The sequence below is a fragment of the Lissotriton helveticus genome, chromosome 3_2 (assembly GCF_964261635.1).
Source record: "Lissotriton helveticus chromosome 3_2, aLisHel1.1, whole genome shotgun sequence".
In the NCBI taxonomy this organism is placed as follows: Eukaryota; Metazoa; Chordata; class Amphibia; order Caudata; family Salamandridae; genus Lissotriton; species Lissotriton helveticus.
This window is the reverse complement of record NC_136062.1, coordinates 381,265,126-381,286,513: the sequence shown is the minus strand read 5'-3', so window position 1 is coordinate 381,286,513 and position 21,388 is coordinate 381,265,126. Positions and strand designations below refer to the sequence as shown.

The 21,388-nt window shown below is 46.9% G+C and overlaps 1 protein-coding gene across 1 annotated transcript in view; it reads left to right on the top strand.

Annotated features, from left to right (window-relative positions):
- The window catches only part of LOC144826011 (catalase), a 234,292-nt gene extending 215,694 nt beyond the window's left edge, over positions 1-18,598 (top strand). The window contains exons 12-13 of the mRNA XM_078684250.1: positions 2,032-2,121; positions 17,052-18,598. Of these exons, the coding sequence (XP_078540376.1) occupies positions 2,032-2,121; positions 17,052-17,117 (156 nt within the window). The 3' untranslated portion in view covers positions 17,118-18,598. The remainder of the gene's footprint in view (positions 1-2,031; positions 2,122-17,051) is intronic.
- Positions 18,599-21,388: the final 2,790 nt, after the last annotated feature.

The following is a 21,388-nucleotide window of genomic DNA, read 5'->3' as shown; positions in this document are numbered from 1 at the left end:
GTAGGCTATAGCTAGGATGGAATGAGAGCATTCCACCTTGGGCGTGGTCTAAGCAAAGGCCGACCCTGACTGATGGAGCCAGTTCACGCCATTGCAGGAATGAACTGAAACCTGGGATGAAATATTGCTCTCTCATTACAGTCGCGCTGGTAGGCACAGGCATGTTCACCTTCATGTAGAACTGCTTTCTTCTCCGAGCAGGCCCAGTCCACATCAGCAATACAAAGTGTGGGCCTTCATCTTGGCACACTTTAATTCTTAAATGTCTTTTAGGGTATGTGGCAAAGGCGGTTCAGCCTAAAACATCAGCAGCAGATCAAATAAGCAGACAATATTGTCGCTGCACAGCTCATGCCCTCTGGTTTACAGTGAGTACACTTCATAGCAGAGACAAGTCACTTGGATTTCGAAATGAGATGAAGGCACAATATTTCATTGTGCAGCCTTCCCACGGCTAAAACACCCAGTGTCCCTGGCATAAGTGTACTACCAAGGAATTTGTTTTGGGTTGGATGTTACCTGATCAAAAATAGGCATATAGATGTGATATTTCCTACTTTTTCTAGAGGACATACCAGTATTGTCTCTGCATCCCTTGTGGGATACTTGCTGATATAGTTATTCCATTGAAGTAGTTCCAAACATCAGTAAATCTACAAAATCATTTACTGTTGCAGAGATGATAGGAAGTGGGTGCCAGATTAATGCTCCAGTGGCAACACTAAGTGCATAGCTGTAGGATACCTTCTCATAGTAAGACAAAGTCACTGCCAAGAACAATCCAGCCAGGGTCTACCAGTTGCATTATTTACCAACGACCCAGTGTCTTAAGCCCCCTAAACTTATCCTAGTGTTTCTTCTGACTGGAAGATAATTTGGTATTCATAGAACGGATCAGCTCTTGTGCAGAGACTTCACTCTGTGTAGACCTAGAAAGCAAGGATTTGCAAAACTCTTCCCTTACTACATAATTGGGCTGTGTGCATAACTGGTTATTTCTTCATTAGATAAAGTCAAACACTAGTATTTGACCCAAGCTGTAGGTTCTGGCCGTGGGGCTCAAAACCTAAAGTTATTACCACCCAAATCAGATCACATCTCTGTATATGAAAAGATAGAAAAATAATTGTTCAGAGTTCCTAGATTTTGAATTGTTAAATAAAAGTATAAAAGATCAGCTAAGTAGATCTTCGAAGAAGACTGGAAGATGTGGGGGAGGAGAACAGAGTCAGTTTGAAGCAAGACTATGATGTATTTGAATCAGTACAGTGGAATCCAGTCCAAAATGATATATATAAAAAAGTTGAACAAGTTCATGTTGTCTAATCAACTCAAAAGTAAGCAGAGAAACATGATTTGTTATAAAGGAAAACTGATGGTTATGAGCAATGGAATAATAGTGAAAAGTTTTTTTTCGGGTAAAATAAATTTTACCAAGTTGCATACTGAATATGGTTGTAAAACAAAAAAAAAACAATTCCTTCTCACATTAAAGAACTCTTTGTTATTTTCTGAAGTCCCATGGATGACTTGCCTTCCCTTAGTCAGTCTTCAACAGAGACATATGGCAGCCATGTTCGCTACACAGGCTTGATGGATGTGTGTCTGTTGGGAGAAAGGCTCCTGATTCTATTAGGAGCCGGAGAGACTGAAAAGACCCCTTCCGCCCTCAAGCCTCCCACTCCTGAACATGCATCCAACATTAATGTTTTCCTCAAAACACAGGTTGCAAGAAAGTTATGGTGCATGCTCTTGGTTAGGTACATTAAATATTATGGTGATACACATTTTGTAGCATCTCTTGTAATGTGGTGGATCTCCTTACCGGCTTCTTTTCTGCTGTCAGTACCCTCAGATGCCCTTGAAAAAGGCAAGCAGCGTTTACAGAGTGCTAGTCCAGGGGTGTTGTCCCGAGTACAAACAGTTAAATCGATTATGCACAGGGTTGGATATTGCATTGCTTTATTTGTTCCTCGGAACAACTGTTTGTCAAAATTATTGTACTTGTAATCGGATTGTTTTCTTCCATAGGTTAAAAATTTCTCTGATGTACATCCAGATTATGGCTCTCGTATCCAAGCCCTGTTGGATAAACACAATGCTGAAGCCATTGGAAAAAAGGTAAATGTGGGTCACTCGTTCCTACGTAATCACTTGAAATTCTAATAGTTTTATTTTGCATATTTTTCACCCTGGTATTGTCTCTGCCTTGAGTGTCCGAATAATGGGGTTTTAGCAAACCTACAGTACTGGAAATAAACCAAGCTCTCACACCAGCCTAGGAATAAATTCGCTAGACTGGGGACAAAGCAGGTGGTATTGTTGGTAGCAAATTAAAGGTATACTGAATATTTACCTTTGTGGATAAGGTACATTGATAACCGTTTCCTCATTTGGAATGGGCAGAAAGATCTAGCATTGGAATTCATTGACACCATAACACACAATAATTTGAATCTAAGCTACACCTATTATATTAGAAAAACATTCTGTGAAATTCTATATGTGGCAGTTACCATCAGGGAAAACAAATTAGTCACCAAATTGTTTAGAAAAGGAACAGCTGGCAATAGCATGTTGCATGCACACACCTAATACCCTACTTCACTTATTAACAGCATTCTGGATGGGGAATTACTACGAGCACACAGAAACTGCAGCTCAGACAAGGGTATTTATTAAGGAACAGGACAACATGATGCAAACATTTAGAGAGAGGATATCCAAGCCAAATTCTTTCCCAAGTTAGAAATGCATTGCACAATGTAAAACAGGGGGATGTTCTGTTTAAAAGCACACAAAAACTCATAAAGAAACAATTAGATGATATCTAGAATGATCACCACCTTCAATAAGAGATCAAACAAATTTAGAACAATAATGAAAAAAAACTGGGGCCTCATTCGTTCTGATCCAGTAATTGAAAAAAATGTAGGGGCTGCCCCCATGCCTACCTATTGAAGAGCAAGATCGATTAAGGACAAGCTTGTGTACAGTTTCCCAGCACACAGAACATCAGAGGGCCATAGCCAATATGGAGTTTAATTATCTTGTGGCTATACATTATTACAATACACATAATGGTGACAACAGACTTCTAAAATTCTTTGTTATTGATTGAGTTATGAAACGCATACAGAGTGGTGACAGAGAAAAACAGCTGTGCATCCTCAAATCACAATATATAATCGACCTTCACACCAGGATGCCATATGCCATGATCTGAAAGAGACACGTTCGTGATAGATTCCTTACCTTAGAATATCCCAGGCGTCAGACTGGATCCGGAAAATTTTGCGTAGCAATACCCCAGCACGCCGGCAGGTGTCGTCCGCGGCTCCGCGTCCGTCGTCGGCGTCGTTAGCGACGGAATGACTTTGTCGGAGTACTAAGCCGCCACCCATGCGCGCTGACGTCAGTTCTTCTTTTTTCCGCGCCAGCTAGCACAGATCTGGAGAAGCTCTACCCCTTAGTCATTTTTTGTCTATACTTTTTTTATCTTTTGATCATTTCTCTTCTCGAGTCTTCGACTCCGACGGTGCCGGTAGGGATGCCCGGGTTCAAACCCTGTTCCAAGTGCGACCGACTGATGTCAGTTACCGACCCCCATCGCCGGTGCCTGAAGTGTTCAGGCCTCGACCACGACGACCGCACCTGCTCCGACTGCCGGGCCCTGACGTCTAAAGCTAGGCGGGAGCAGTCCCGCAAGCGACACGAGCTCCGGCAGTCGGCCCCACGCCGCTCCAGGTCCCGGTCCCGCAGGCGGTCGAGGGACCAGTCGCGGGGTCGGAGTCCTCGCAGCTCTGGGAGTGGACATCGGTCGTCCGGATCAAAGTCCTCAGGTAAGAGGCATGAGAGGTCGGAGAGACGTCATCGTTCCTCCGACCCACCCCGACGCTCGCACGATGCGGCCGGGGGTTAGGGTGACGCCACCCACGCGGCTCCGTCGCCGCCTGCCCCACACCTTCTGGTCCCTGGGCATGACGCGACGCCAGAGGAGGTCGAGCGGTACCTCATGGCCATGAGGTCCCTCCCTTCTCAAGCGGGTCCCGTGGCGCCTCCGGGCCCAGCGGCCCCGGCTGGAGGGCCTAGCGAGTCGGGTGCTTCGGCGCCGCCGGCGACTTCGGTCCCGGCGCCGCAGGGCCTCACTGGGTCCACTTGCGGATCCGGGTCATCGCCGGTCAAACTCACGACCTCACCGGCGCCGGCCCTGCGGGTGGCGCCCACTATGGACGCCGTCCCCAATCCTTCCTTCGGTCCGGATCTGGCGGCGGCCTTTGGAGATTTCTATTTCCATGAGACGGTCGCGTCTGCTGACCCTGCTCTGCAGGAGATGGGTGACGAAGGTGATTGGGAGGGGTCTGTGGACCCTCTGGCACAAGACTGCCAGTCTCAACAGGACTGGACATATGAGCTTGGGGAGGCCAGTGAAATTGACACTTCACCAGACACTGGATTTGTCTCCCCTCCCACCGTGGCTACGGAGGAGGGGGCTGCTTACAGTGTAGTGTTGACTAGGGCGGCCAAGGCCTTAAACCTTGAGCTCCCCGTCGCTGCCATGAGGACTAACCTCCTCACTGAGGTCCTTAAACCGCAGGCAAGCTCCAATGAGCCTCTGCTGCCGTTTAATGAGGCCTTGTGTGACGTTCTTGTGGGCACTTGGTCCAAGCCCGCCACAGGTCCGCCTGTGGATAGGAACGTGGCCAGACGCTACTGCCCGGCCCCGGGCGACCCTTGCTTTTTGTCCACCCATCCCACCCCCGAGAGCCTGGTCAACCAGGCCTCCACTTCCCAGACCGCATTCCTGACGGCTCCGCCCGATCGGGAATCCAAGAGGTATGAACGATTCGGGAAGAAAGTGTTCTCGTCCCTGAGTTTGGGACTGCGGTCTGTCAATACCGCATGCCTCTTGGGCCGCTACACCCACACCCTGTGGGACACGGTCGCGGATGTGCTGCCACAATGTCCGGAGGAGGTCCGGGCTAAACTCGCCCAAGCCCTGGTGGAGGGCCGAGATGCAGCGCCATATTCCATCCGGTGTGGGCTGGATACCACGGACTCACTGGGCAGGGCGATGACAACAACGGTGGCGGTTCGACGCCACGCCTGGTTGAGGTCCGCCAACTTTTCGGCCGATGTCCAGGCCACTCTTCTTGACATGCCGTTCGATGGTCGTCGCCTCTTTGGCGACAAGGCAGACCATGCGCTTGAGCGTTTTAAGGACTCCAGGGCTACGGCCAAGTCCTTGGGCCTCTTGGCCACACGCCAGCAATCTGGTGCCTTTCGCTCCTTTCGTGGCCACGAAAGGGGCGCCCCCACACGTGCGGCCAGCCACGCACCGAAGAATGTTCAACAGCGCGGTAGCGGCCGTGGAAACCGCCGTGGCGGCGGTCGGGGACAACGGCGAGGCCAGTCCACACCTCCCTCCGCAGCACCTGCCTCAAAACCTTCCTAGTCCGTGTTTTCAGGCCCATGTGACACCAGTGGGGGGCAGGGTACGCCATCACCTCTTCCACTGGCGCACTGTCACGTCTGACAGGTGGGTGCTGCAAATCGTCCAAAGAGGCTACTCCCTCCCCTTCGAGAAGACCCCTCCAGCCATGCCACTGCAATTCCACCGTGTGTCGGGGGATCACTTGCAACTTCTGCAAGAGGAAGTCACGGCCCTCTTGGCCAAGGGGGCCATCGAACGCGTTCCTGGGCCAGAAGTAGGGTGTGGTTGTTACTCCCACTACTTTCTGGTACCCAAGAAGGGCAAAGGCGGCCTACGCCCTATCTTGGACCTACGGAACGTCAACGGCTTGCTCCGGAAGGAGTAGTTCAAGATGCTGACTTTGGCTCAGGTCTTAGCTGCCCTGGAGACTGGATGGTAGCGTTGGACTTGCAGGACGCTTCTTTTCACATCCCCGTCCTGCCGGCCCACCGGCGTTACCTGCGGTTCACGGTAGGCCACGTGCACTTTCAGTTTACCGTGCTCCCCTTCGGCCTTACCAGCGCCCCACGGGTGTACACGAAAGTGATGGCGGTGGTCGCAGCTCATCTGTGCAGGTTAGGGGTGACAGTCTTCCCCTACCTCGACGACTGGTTGTTGAAGGCGGGCTCGCCCCAGACAGTCGTCCGCCACCTCCAGACTACGGCCGACCTCCTGCACTTGCTGGGGTTCTCCATCAACGTGCCGAAGTCGCACCTGTGTCCCTCTCAGAAGCTCCTCTTCATCGGAGCAGTTCTAGACTCGGCGCAGTTTCGGGTTTATCCTCCCGAACAGCGGGTTCGGGATATTCAGGCTCTGATTCCGATCTTTCAGCCTGTATCCGGAGTCTCAGTCAGGTTGACGCTGCGGCTCTGGGGCTGATGGCCTCCTGCATTCCTTCTGGTGCATCACGCCCAGTGGCGGATGCGGGCTCTGCAGTGGGACCTGAAGTTTCAGTGGGCCCAGCATCAGGGCAACTTGTCCGATCATGTCTTGATCTCGGAGGGCACTGCAATACAGTTGCAGTGGTGGCTCACGGACCGCGATTGGGTCAGTGGCAGATCCCTCTCCCTACCCCACACGGAGCTTGTGGTTGTGACGGACGCGTCCCTCCAGGGCTGGGGAGGCCACATGGGAGAGGCGGAGATCAGTGGCCTCTGGTCTCCGGCGGAGTCCCGGCTCCATATCAATCTTTTGGAGCTGCGGGCGATCCGTCTAGCACTGAAGGCATTCCTCCCCTATGTCTGGGGAAGTGTAGTGCAGGTGTTCACGGACAACACCACCGCCATGTGGTACTGCAACAAACCGGGCGGGGTGGGGTCGTGGACACTCTGCCAGGAGGCTCTGCGCCTCTGGCAGTGGCTGGAACATCAAGGCGTGACCCTGGTGGTTCAACACCTGGCAGGTTCTCTGAATGCCAGGGCGGACGAACTCAGCCATCGGTGCATGATGGATCACAAATACTGGGAGCACTAAGAGGAGAACACAAACTATGGATAATAACTCATGTGGATCACAAGCCTCTACACACTGGGGCATCACCTCTCTTCTCCTTTTATTCTTTTTTATTCTTTTTCTTTTAATCTTTTTCCTTTATTTTGTTCTTGCACTCTCTGGCTTATTGCATTATTTCTTTCACCTTTGATTTTAGTAGAAGTGCTATTTTTACAGAAATAATTTAGAACAAAATTGCATTGTAAATGGGCACCATTTATGTTGTAGTGCCCTTTCGTGGAATGAAAGCGAAACAAAGAAGAAACACAAGACAGTAATTTGCAAAATCTGTAACCCCTGAAGAAGGGTTCTACGCAACCCGAAATGCATTGGGGGTTTTAGGAATCATTATTTGTGAATTGATTGTATTATATTATATATATGTTTTTGATCAAAAACAAAAGCATTTTGGAAATATATGATGTGAAAAATTATGCGTTATCAAAATATTTTTTGAGAATCATGGATTTAGTAAAATAGAGAAAGATGCGAATAAAGTATTTTTGAACGAATTTATGTTTACTGTATGATTAATGCTTAACAAACATAAGGAGATTACATATCTGAAGCCTTAGGGACCAAGGTTGAGCAACCTGCAGGCCTAGTCTTCCCTAGGTCTATACAGTGCAGGATCACGAATGGCGTCTGAACTCTGACGTGGCGCAAGGCCTCTTTCAGCAGTGGGGAGAGCCTTGGTTAGATCTATTCGCCACAGAAGAGAACGCGCAATGTCATCAGTTCTGCGCGTTGGAATTTCCAAGGCGGCACTGGCTCGGAGACGCTTTTCGACGCGAGTGGAGTTGCGGTCTATTGTACGCCTTTCCGCCTATACCACTTCTGCCCAGAGTGCTGAAGAAGATCAGGCGCGACCGGGCCCAGGTTATCCTTGTGGCTCCGGACTGGCCACGAAGATACTGGTATCCCGAGCTTCTCAGGATGTCAGTCGATCCCCCGATTCGTCTGCCTCTTCGGGAGGACCTTCTGTCGCCGCAGCAGGGGACGGTTCTCGAACCTGTCCAGTCTCCACCTACAAGCTTGGAGATTGAGCAGTGGCAGTTGAGGCCATTTGACTTGCCTCCTGAAGTTTGTAATGTCATTCTGGCAGCCAGGCGTCCCTCCACAAAGTCGGTATACGTCTGCAGGTTGAACAGATTTGTGGCATGGTGCACAGCAAAGGCTGTGGATCCACTCTCTGCACCCCTTTCTGAGGTTCTCCTCTTCCTTCTTTCTCTTGACCAGCAGGGCTCTGCTCTGGGCGCTATCAAGGGGTACCTTTCTGCCCTTTCTGCCTTCTTAAGGCTACCTGATCAGCCTTCCTTGTTAAAGTCCCCAATTGTAAATAGGTTTTTGAAGGGCATCACACACATGTTCCCTCCTGTTCCTTTCGTGATGCCCCAGTGGGACTTGAATCTTGTACTTACTTACCGAATGTGTGCTCCCTTTGAGCCGCTCCATAACTGTCCTCTCCGTCTTCTGACTTTGAAGACTGCTTTCCTGGTTGCCATCACCTCTGCCAGGAGAGTGAGTGAGCTCCAGGTGCTTTCTTCTACACCTCCTTTCCTCTCTGTCCATCCGGACAAGGTTGTGTTGCGGACGAGACCCTCTTTCCTGCCCCAGGTTGTCACGGCCTTCCACAACGGGCAGTCCATTACCTTGCCCACTTTCTTTCCGCCTCCGCATCCCTTGAAAGTGGAAGAGAGGCTCCACCGTCTGGACCCAAAACGTGCGCTCTCTTACTATCTGGATCGCACACGCCAGTTCCGGGTGGATGACCAACTCTTTGTTGGTTACGTAGGCGCTCAGAAGGGAAAGGCGGTGCACAAGCGGACCATCTCTCGATGGATCATCTTCTGTATCCAGGCGTGTTACTCCTTGGCTAAGAAGGAGCCCCCTGTTGGATTGAGGGCTCATTCCACTCGGGCCACGGCGACTACCACTGCCCTGGGCCGAGGAGTGCCCTTGCAGGACATTTGCCAGGCAGCTACGTGAGCCTCGCTGCACACGTTTGCACGACACTACTGCCTGGACAGCCAAGTCCGGAGGGATGGCTTCTTTAGCCGTTCCGTCCTCCAGGACTTTCTGGTGTGTTTATTGGTTCGCAGACCCACCACCAGGGTTGGTATTGCTGGGGTATCTATTCTAAGGTAAGGAATCTATCACTTACGTGTCTCTTTCAGATGCACAAGTTACTACTTGTGTAACAATATATCTGTAAGAGACATTAGTTAGTGATAGATTCCTTACTGACCCACCCATCCTCCCCGTTCTGCGAACCGATATCTAGGGTTACGGTCATCCCCTTTCAGGGCCCTAGTTTCATGGCACCAGTGTTGGTTCTATCATGGCTCTGCGTATCTGGCGCGGAAAAGCTGTGTATCAGAACTGACGTCAGCGTGCATGGGCGGCGTCTAAGTACTCCGAAGACATCATTCCGGCGCTAACGCAGACGACGACGGACGCGGAGCCGCGGACGACGCCTGCCGGCGCGCAGGGATATTGCTATGCAAAATTTTCCGGATCCAGTCTGACGCCTGGGGATATTCGAAGGTAAGGAATCTATCACTAACTAATGTCTCTAACAGATATATCGTTACACAAGTAGTAACTTGTGCATTGGGGAGGAAGAATTGTCAACACATATAAGGCAATGAACTGATGTCCTTTTTAAACCCACTAGCAGTCCGTCCCGACGTTGTCTGGGTATGACCGACATGTGTGCAATTAGAATGCGCCCCAGCGATATGTGCTGGCGCCGGTGATATGTGCAGGCGCCGACGTGTGTGTACCTGCTCTGAAGTTCTGGCCTCACAGTCTGCCCCAGCGATATGCGCCTCTTGCCGTCCTGCCGTGCACATCGTGCCCGGGCTCTGCATCCAAAACACGGCGTGATGCACTGAGACGCCACACGCCGCGTCTACGTCACCTGAAGGCGTACTGAGCCGCCGCGATAGAATGCTGTTCACACGCTCCATACGTCACCCGACGGCGTACACGGGGTAGAACGCTATTCACACGCTCCAATCGTACGCACACACCCACCTCAGAGCCGGTGCTACTTTCAACTGACTACTTTGTCACCCAACGTGCTTTTACCCTTCTAATGTATATGGTGGGCTGCTGTATAGCCTATGTCCATCTGCTGAAAGTGTCCTTACCAATGCTGTATTGGGTGTGTGATTGGCGCTGTGGTTCCTGAGCTTACCCGCCTCAAAGGTTTGGGCTCTCTCTTTATAATATTAGTATGGATGTTTGAAAAACATTTTGCTATAAGCTTTTAATGAGAAATGTATATTTGGCTTATTAATTGTCTTTCTTTTCTTACCTGATGGTTCTATGGCACTAGAATCGTACCACGGGTAATTATGATCTAAGACTGATATTATGGGGCACTTGGCCAGCAATTTTTTCAGTAATCAATTGGGGCACTTGCCCAATATTTGACAAATGAATATACGGTATTATCATAAATGTATATTCTTAATAAGATATGAATACGACCTATTTAGAGTACTCGGATATCATGGGCTACGCCTTCCCCCTCCCCCCCCCCTAAAAAAAACAAACATTTTGTCAGTTATTACTTGTCACATTTGTTTAATATTGGAAAAACCAAAGTATGGTATTAGTATGAAGTTGTTTAGCCGAGAAGATAGGATAACAACCTATATCAAGTTCTCAATTTCAAAGAGATATAACCACATAAACATTAATTGTATATACCGTTTTAATATTGAATAATTTGTGGTTACAATGTTGTTGCTTTATGCACTTTAATCATAGAATGAAGCAAATGAAAACGTTTATTTATCTATGACCCCATAAATTATATCATCAACATACATGTGAAAAATACAGAATATAAATGTATATAAAAACACACATGTAAGCAGTAAAACATGCATATCTAGGTATAGAAATATAGACTTATGTACGCACATGCATTAATGAATATGGGCATAGGTAGAAACGCTGAATGAAAGTGCACTAGGAACACGCCACATAGGGCAAAGTATATACGCAATGGTACAACACTGTAAACTGATAAACATAACAAAAAAAAATACAATACGAATAAACAGTGTTTGCCACTGACAACTTAAGAGCAATTCTGCACCTAGGAGAGAAATGAAAACTGCACTAATTGTGCAAAACACACTTGTACATTGCATGTGGAATGTAAGAGGTATAACCATGAAAGGATTGCAAGGCTAAAAAGAAACGGATAAGTCTATTTCCTCGCATAAGAAAAGGTGCTGATTACACCAGGAGAAAAACAGGTTGAAACTTAGACCTGCAGAAAGAGGCCCTGAGGTCAGAACTAGATACAACTACGTAGACCTAAGAAGTGGTTTATCAGGTCGGCTAGCTGTGAACAGACGCGTAGCAGAATCAGCCTGCTCCCCAGACAAATGGACACCATCAAATGGCATATTCTGAATAGAGTCTTTGATGTGCTCCAAAAACTTTGACAGTTGCAGCCACGCATGCCTGCGTAACGCGACAACCTGAGCCATAATCCTACCAACAGAATCTGTACTGTCCATACTGCATATAATAGTAAATTTGGCAGCTTTTCTGCCATCCTGTGTTACCTGAAGGAGCTCCTGCCTGGCTTCCTCCGACAGAGAGGGCAGACGCTGTGCAATAGAGTCCCATTGGGCTAAAATACAGGTAGTTTTTAAATATCTAAAGCCTGCACTAGCAGAAGAAAAGAGACTCCGACCACAATTATCCAACCACCTGGAGTCCTTGCTAGGGGAAACCACAGCAAGGGTACTTGGGTCTGCTGAAGCACTATCAGCCTGCTGCCCGCTCGTGATGGGGTGTCGTAAGAGGCAGAGAGGTGTCCCCTGGGCAGGATAATGCCACTGGCCCACTGCTCGGTCAACAGCAGGCCCTGTGACAGGTTGCGCCCAAGTCCCCAATAAGATATCGAAGAGGGAGTCCTTGTAGGGTAGCACCAGAACAACTCTCATCCCACCTTGATGGAGAACCTGCATCAATGGGTCTGTGGATAACTGCACAGAAGGAAATTGCCAATTTAGAAATGCAGCCGCTCTTTTCGAAGCCTCTGATAAATAGCAACTGCCCTCTGTTGCAATGCCCTGAGGAGAAGGCAAATCTGATGCTGAGGAGGACTGCAGGAAACTATCGCCCACCAGATCAGTTAAACCAAGGATCTTCCACGGAAGGTGGGGCAGAGTACCCAAAAGAGTTTGCCACACATTCTCCTCCCCGCCTGCAAAACAAGAATTTCCCACAGGAAAACCAGAAGGAGACCGAATAGGGACTGCCGTAGAATTGTCCTCAGTAGGCAACGCTGCAGATGACGCACCCGACGCCAGTGCGGCATTGACACAACGTCAGAAATGGCAATGGGATCTGCATCGAGCAGCGCCGCTGATATCGCAGGCTGAAGAGACACCAAAGCTGTGTACCTCGTAGGGCCGTGCACCAGTGCCGCGTCAAATCCACTACCGGATTAACGGGGCTCCGCTGCGACCGAGGCCAAAACCACCAGTGAGGATTCAGCTGGACACTCCCTACCTCCATGCGTGCGGCTTGAAAGCGCACTAGAGGGAGGCAGAGGGTTAGTAATCATTGAAGTGAAAAAAAATATTAATTAATTTGGCCAAAACTTGCCATGACTCCAAGGTATGCAGGGAGGCGTGGCGTCTCCTGAGAGGTCTTTGCATACCTGTGGGTGCGAGACGACGTCCAACTTACGTTTAGCACATTGGGTCTTCGGCGCCCTATGAGGATGCGATGTCTCGTCACCCGAGCGACTCCTCAACCTGTCTCTCTGCTTAGGGGAAGACTGACGACAGCCCAGTTCATCCGAAAGCCGTTCCGCAAGGAGTTTCATATGGTGTTCCTTCGGCCGAAGACGCTTACAGGACCGCAGTCTATGGAATCATGGTGCTCACAGAGACACCATAAACAGACAGTTTGTGGATCCGTAATCGACATCTGTCTCTCGCAAGAGCGGCTGGGCTGAAACCCAGATGATGTCGTTGTCGAACTGTTACCTACATAAGAATAGAAGAAGGGCCCAATAATGGCACGAATCCCGTTACGGATCCGCATAGCAAGCGCAGAAAAGATGGTACTGGCGTCAGTGCGTTGGCAAGCGAGTTATCTGGAATCTACTGATGTCACATCCGGGGAGGAAGTCTCTGTGAAATTGCTCGGTGTCTTCTGCCAGCATGCAGACTTACTGTGGGGGAAAAAAGTTTCCAGATCCAGTCTGGTACCTGGGGAAGATTCTTTTTTAAATGTTTTTAAATTATTTTTATTATATTAAGCTTAACAATGCATAGCAGTACAGCACAGTTACAGTTCAGTGAAGTCATCCCTCTCTCCATTTCCCTTGTAGCACAACAGTTCTAGATTACACATTCTTAAGTATGGTCTGCTTTGGTTTCACAACGCCATTCTAAGCCTAACCTACCCTACCCAGTCTCCCGTTATTCCCTACATACCTTAAGGTGCTACACTCCTGTCATTTCTCCAGCTCCCCCAAACTTTATCTAATTTATCAGGACATCCCCTCCTCTGATAAATTACCTTCTCTGCAGCGCAGCACCAGTCAAGGTCATGCTCCACTCCCTGATTGTAGGTATCTGTTGTATGGCCCACAATCTAGCTATGTTTCTCTTTGCCACTACACTGGCTATCATTAACCTTACTTTGGGGTAACAAGACCATTGCATGGCTTCTGACATGGTTAATATGTGCCACTTATCCTCCTCTGGACTGTCTGTTCCACCACCTTGGACATCACTTGTACCACCCCCTTCCAATATCGCTGTATCCCAGGACAGCTACATTACGTATGGAGAAAGGTGGCCTCCTACCCACAGTTTCTCATGCATGTGGCAGAGTCACACTTGCCCATCTGATAGTCTCAGTCTGGTTGTGTATGATCTGTGTATTATTTTCAGTTGTATGAGCCTGAAACGGTACCTAATGGCTACCTCCGTTAGGCTCTGTATAACTTCCATCCAGTCGTCCTCTTCTTAGGTCCCCACATTATCCTCCCATTGACCCCTTAGAGTTAAAGGTGGATCTGGGGTGTTGTGCATTATTTTCCTACATATTAAATATGTTGCATCATCTGCCATGGGGTCCATTAGGAGTCTGTCTTCCACTAAGTCCTGGGCCTTCCAGATGTCCCCAAGAGATTCTATGGCTAGGAGTGTCCATGCATGAAATCCTTTTAACTCTCGCGCCTCCTTCAGTGTGTCACCATACCACAAGGGGGTCCGTTCTGTCAATCTGCCGTCACAGCCTAAAAATGTGGTTGCTTCTCCGAGTCGGCAATCTTTCCGCAGTTCTTTTACTATATATAACCTCCATATACCCTCCCTGTCCCATTGCCCATCGTTCTACTCTGTATGCCGGTTCCTCCCTGGCGACAAAGACCAAGTGATCTATCGTGACTAGCTGTGCCACCCAATAATATTTCTGCTTATGCAGGTTTGCTATCCCCCCATCATACTGGCCTCTATGTAGTTTACTAAGTGCTATTCGGGTATCTCCCCCCGCCACCCCCACCCATCCCACAACAACTGCCGCAGTCCTACATCTGACTTTTGAGAGACACTCACTGCTATTCAACATGAAGAGTTTAATTATACATATAGCAAGCGCGGTAATGGCATCATCTTAAAGATGGCCGCACGACCCACCAATGAGAGCAGCAATTTTCTCCAGTGAGCCACATCACTCCGTAATCTGTGTAGTTGGGAGTCAGATTCTCGTCCCTAAATTTGTGCTCAATTTTTGTGATTATCATTCCGAAGTATTTGAATCTATTTTAATAGGGAGTATACTACCCAGAGTCGATAAGTTCGGCACCCCGCTAGCCAATATCAATATTAGGGATCTGCTACAATTTATTTGGTACCTGAATAGCTACCAAAAAGCCGAAATGTGTAGGATGAGTATGGTCTGGAGGCATACATAATAATATTTATTTATTTATTTAAACTTATAAAGCGCACAGCTACCAGCAGTGGGTTTCCCGGCGCTCAGGGACAGACTAAAGTAGAAGAACTTGCGTGCTAATTTTACTGAAAGGAAAATTCAATTCACTGCTGAAAAAGCCAAGTTTTAAGTCCCTTGCGGAAACTAAGAAGATTGGTAGAAGAATATCGTCCGCATTCTATAAAATTCTTTCTTCCAACTCCTCTTCTATCTTTATGACTCTAATTATCGGGTCTCTTCTTACCCACGCCGAAAGCAGCTCCAATGCCACAGCAAATAGGAAAGGGGAGAGGGGACTTCTTTGCCTTGTTTCCCTGTGGAGCCTCACCTGTCTGGAGACTGTGCCATTTACTCATATCCTGGCCTTTGGGTTCGTGTAAAGCCATTGAAACCATTCCCTAAATTTGGAGCCATAGCAAATAGATAGCCCCATTCTTTGCAATCAAAAGCCATTTGGGCGTCCAGTGACAGCAGTACTGCATTTAGGCCTTGTTGTAGCTTTGTTACATGCATCATACCATATAAACGCCTGAGGTTTAGCCTAGTACTTTGACTTGGCATGTAGCCAGATTGGTCTGGATGCATCAGGCCTGTTATCACTTTAGTAAGTTTGTTTGCTATTACCTTGGCCAGGACCTTGCTTCTACGTTCAGAAGAGATATCGGCCTATAGGAAGAACAGCTCTCCAGTAGTTTATCCTACTTTAGAATGACCACAACCGCTGCTAATCTTTGGTTCTCCGATAGACTGCCTCTCGCTAATGCCTCTTCAAACATATTAGCATGTGTGGGGCAACCACTGTGACCACACCTTTGTATAGTTCCACAGGTATTCCATTTGGCCCTGCTGCATTTCCCGACTGGAGTGCTCCAATGGCCCCACAAATTTCCTCACTTGTAATGTCCCCATCGAGTTCCTCTGTCTCGTCTTGTGTTAATGTGGGTAGGTGTATCGCCTCCAGATGCTCGGCACAGTCTTCCATAATGTGGGCGTGGTTGATTGGTATATCTGTTAATAGTAGGAATCAAAGGCTACCGCTATGCTCTCTCCTTTTACACAGAGTTCCACGTTTGTATTCTGAACTTCCACTACCCAGTTTCGTTCTCTGGCTCTTCTTTCCAGCAATGCCAACAGTTTCGTAGCTTTATCGCCAACTTCGTATAACCTCCTCTGCGTGGCCTGCTGTATTCGCTGGCCTAACACTCCGCCAGGTCTCATTTCTTTTTGCTCAAACTGTATCTGATGGCCAATTAATGGGTCTGTAAAGCCCTTTAACCCCTTCAGTGCTCGAGACGAGCTCTTCATGAGTCACGGTAGCGCTGTGCTCATAACGAGCTGGTCTCATCATAACTGCGCCTTTCCGCCCACGCGCGATTAATCAGTGGGTGGGGTCGTGACCAGACCAGCTCATCATGAGCACAGCTCCACTGCACCGAGGTGCTGCACTCACCCCCCCCCCCCCGCTACCCCTACCCCCGCACCGCGGGGGAATTTCTCCCACAGCGGAGGGGTAAAAACAGATGCCATTAGAGTAGTCTGGGATTTTCTTTTTTCTGCAAGATGCCTTAGCTCACCCTATTTATTAAGAGGTCAGGCCAGTGCTTCCATGGCCCCAGTGCATGCTCGACCTCTTTTCCAAATAGTTTTTTATTCATGGATTATTGGGGCACAGGATGCATGTGGAACGGGGTTGGGAATGCCTTGTACACGACAGGGTTGTAGTAAATGGTAATTGTGTAACTCACTGTTGTGTTGTTGATCTGCATGTCCTGTACACGCATCTTGTGTAAAAGTGGGATCATATTGTATATTGCAGCACTATGTGGTATTTGTTGTAGGATCAATTGGAAGGCTACGGTTTAAAATGAATTATAAGTGCTGGAATAATTAGAATTACACCATTTTGAACACTGACTCTTGTGCAAGAATTGGCAGATTTGTGTGGTATATTCTGCAGTAGGTTTCCTCTTTGGATCAAGTACACCAAAGTAATTCCTATAGAACTACATGAAAGTGTTATCGGGGTGAAACAAAAGGACATTGCAAGCATTGCTCATCTTTTATCAGTATCTGAACATTCTTGTCTCCTTTTTTTTAGAATGTAGTCCGGACCTTTCAACCACATGCCTCTCACCTGTCTGCAAGTGAAAAGTCCAACCTTTGAGCTCAGTAGCACTGCCTGATCCGTCTGGAGTATCGCCCTCCATGAAACTTAATGAATAAACTGAAGATGACGAATGTAGCAGATGGCCAATGATCATATACACAGTTATGCCGCGATGCATACATAGCTATGTAAGGCTTTTGAAAAATCGCATCCTACGAAGAAAAAATAAACATTTGCCTAGAGATGGTAGTTTGATGCGTACGTTACTGAATCTTGTTGTAGAATCTGTTTACCCTGGAATTAATACACTGACAACATTTCATTTCCATTGTAACTGCTTCTCTAATATGACTTACCCTGGCTAGAGGGTAATGGAGTGCAGATTTTGGCCAAAAGCAATTGTGGGAGCATCTCTCTACTCTAAATGTGTATTTAAAATATTTCTTTAATCCAATCTATTGATATTGGCAATCAGATCAGTTCCATAACCTGATTTTCTTGCTCTATTCAAATGATGACATCTTATTTTATTTCACTCTTAGTCTGGTGTGATGTTTGTTAAATTGAAGGGCTAATTGGGCGTCACAGGTTTAGATATTCCCCCAATGCTTCTCCTTCTTGTTTTGGACGTTGCAGTTTAGCCAGTGATGCCATTGGTGTCCTTGGCTTTCAAAAAACTTGAGTTAGTGAAACAAATGGACAGTCATTTGCCATTGGTGAAACTATTGAAACCCGCCCCTTGTGTATTCAGTCTCTTTGAATTACCTGATTCCTACAGAAAGGACCTCCGTGCTCAACCTATGCCTTTCTGCACATACCTTCTCTGCCTATGTGTCCTATTAAATGTGAAACCCATGTGGTGGTTGATATCTCAACAACTGCACAATTACTAACATTCTGTGTAAAACGTTCCATAAACCATTATTTTTTAATGTTGCCTATTGTTAATGTAATTAAAATAGCCTTGGGTGGGAAGTACCTGGAACTTGGGAAACTAACTCCTGAAGATGTGGAATTAGCAGCTCAAATCTGAGGAACGCTTTATGTGCTTGAAATTAAGAATTGATGCTACAAGTTGCATGTCAATTCTCTGAATTATCATTCAATTTCGGAGAGTTTGTTTTCTTTATTAGATAAGGCCTCTTCCAAAATTGCATAATGCTGAACTGTTTGTATGCTTGCCTAAAAATGGTTGACTTGCCTACTTGTTAATTTTTGTTTGTATATTCATGCATTACGTTGATATGATTTTTTTAAAGAATTCGTTAATTGTTGGAGAGATTAAATGCACTAACCCGGTAAAAAGCTATTTTTTGAGACTCTGGTAGGTGGACATGTAGAAGTACGATGCTGAGGCTTTTACGCTCAAAGTTTTTCACGCTGTTCACTTATTCGTCTTCCTAGCACATATGATGCCTTATTCATAGCCATGTCTCCGTCACGGGACACTCTTCATTATTCAGAAACATAATTCTGTTTGTACATGTAGAGCATCATAACTGAACACTTTCAATATTATAATAAAAAAATAATTTTAAGTGTTGCTTATCCTTTCTTTATTCCAAATCGAGGGGATGATTTAGTGATATCGTACCAACATAGCACCAGTATTCTTGCCTAAGTTTGGCGATTTCCCTTCATGCAACTTGTTTGTTTTTCCTCCTTCCCTGATTTTATTTTGAGAAGCTTACTATTTTCCTTCACCCTTGCAGGAATTGTTTTGCTTTTGCGACTGAAAATGGCACTTTTATAAATATATTTCATTATGATATGAAAGGACCATGATTATTCCACAATATTAAGTGTCATCTGTGTACACAGATGCTTTATAGAAGGAGAACCGCACTGCGACACACATCTACCTACACACACACACACACACCTACCTCCCACTAATAGGTGTCATTTCTGTTCTAAATGCATTTCAGAATGGAAATGTGTATACGTGAAATCTCTTCTAGGTTTACATGCTGTGCCTTATTGTCCTATCTAGTCTTTGGATCTGGAAGTGTACCTAATCTTTTTTTTTTTTTAATATCTATTGGTCCTCTTTGGGTAGTATCATTACGACACACTAGGACATCAAATGTAAGTCGACAATGCCCCTAATGTGACTTCTAATTATTATTCTCAGGACAATAAGTAAACTGACAACATCAAATTAACTGAGTTCAAGGTATGTGAAGGACATCTGTTATGTTATATAGATTCATACCGGGCACAGCTACTCCCATGAGTGTCCTGGCGCTTAAATCAAACGCACCTATAGATAACACCTATGCAGATTGTCGGAAAAGCCAAGTCTAATTTTTACTTAAAGACGGGGAGGTCCCATGTTAAGCACAGCTTAACCTAAGGAGCTTGTACCAGTTAACCGGCCTGAGTAAGAAAACGATCTGCAGCCCGTTCTATGCCGGAAAATACGTTGGACGGCGGAAGGGGATGAATAACATGTTGTGGTTGTGCCGCAATAGTTTGAAAGTTTGAATGCTTGCATTAACGGTTAGATTACGGTCATCTCTATGTGTAAGTATACAGTAGTGGGATTCACCTCATGATTATGTGATTCTGTTATCGTGCACAATTGGACTGGCAGGAAGCCGTGTAACACTCCAGAGGACTCCGGGGCACAACCCTGCGTGTATGCACAGCACATGCACTGCCAGAATGTGTTAGTGTGAACATGGCCACAGGACTGTACAACAAGCCGATCTGTGAAATTTAACAATGCACTGGTGCGCCTGGATTGTCCTGTTATAATGTCTGAATATTGCACTGCCTTTCGAATACTATAAAATGCTAATAAAATAGTTTTGACAAAAAAAATGGAACCTCTCCCTCAGAAAGTTGGCCCCTTAGCCATCTAGAGCTTTATGCACTAAAACCATGACTTTGAATTGTATCCTCTTTTTAGGTCTCGCCTATGCCATCCCGTAGGGATGGTGGGTGAGATTTATAGTAAGGCTTTCAAAGTCTACCCAACTGCGGATCGCGTACAGTTAATGTGAGCCAGGCGCGTGCACATCGCAGGCCACAGGAATCCGCTCCCCCTACCCCTCCCACAAAGCAAGAAGAGACAAGAACATCAAAGCGACCGCGGCCGCTCTGATTCCATTTACCACCAGCCACTTCACGCGCTCCGCAGGTCATAAACAGGACCATCTGCTCGTGAATTGGAATGCTGGCATGGTTGCCCATCCCCCCTCCCAGCGCTGCCTTTCCTCTGCCTGCTACTTTTCCCCCTTTTCTTTTAGTGCTTATCCTCTTCTCTTCTTTGGCCCTTCCTTGTTTTTGTTAGGCACGGGGAGTGATGTGCACACGCGCGCGCACACACAGACAACAGACACACACACACATTTTTTTTTTTTTTAAATGTCTTTTCTTTCACTTTCGCGGCACGGCTGTGATGTGCAGACGCGTGCGCACACACATAGACAACTGTGTCATCAGCAATCCTTTGCACATGCTCAGCGATTTCTCACAGTGTGCTTCTGAACGGGAAGCAGCAGAAATGTTTTGACACGAGACAGAACAGGGTCACAGTCACTACACTATTATCGCTGCTATTTACCTCTGTTTTACAACAATTTTTGAGACCCGGTCTCGTCGCAGCATTTTAATTTGGTTTCCGAAGAGTGGCTTTTGTGAAAGGAAGTGGGTGACAACAGAGCTCCCGTTCCTGGAAGCACATAAATACCGCTCATGTTCATTCTGGGGGTCATTGCCGGCTCTCTCTGATACAATAGGATCATGATAATCTTAGCAGGTTGATGGTGCTGAGTGGGCACTGGAGTCGCATAAATTAAGTTTGTATTTTGTATTTACCTGCATGTGTCTTTCATATGCCAATACAACTTTAATAAAATAGTGCCTCCGAAGATTTGCTTATTGTTTAATATCATGGCACAACAATTATTTACAATGCGATCATCTTAGAAAAGAGAAGTAGGTTAGTGACATTCCATTTTATGAGTTTTGCAGCATTTCAAGACCATTACAGGTCTCTTTCCATGAACTTGTTTGCTTTTACTAATGAAAAACAGTCAGTGTCACACATTTGGCAGTGGAATGTCACACATACAGCCACTGAAACCACACACACAGACCACAGAAACTCCCACACAAAAATGATTCAAATGCCTTTGCTGTCTCTGACACAAATATTCATTAAAAATATTTCACCGTGCTGCCTTTTAATATAGCGCGGGCATTCAACCTACGCAGGAAGCTTCCCAGAAGCGCACAAATACTGTGTAATTATCTTGCAGCTCCCTGCTGGCTGCTGCATATTCCAGGTACAAAGTGAGCAGCGCTTTCTAGAGCCGGGC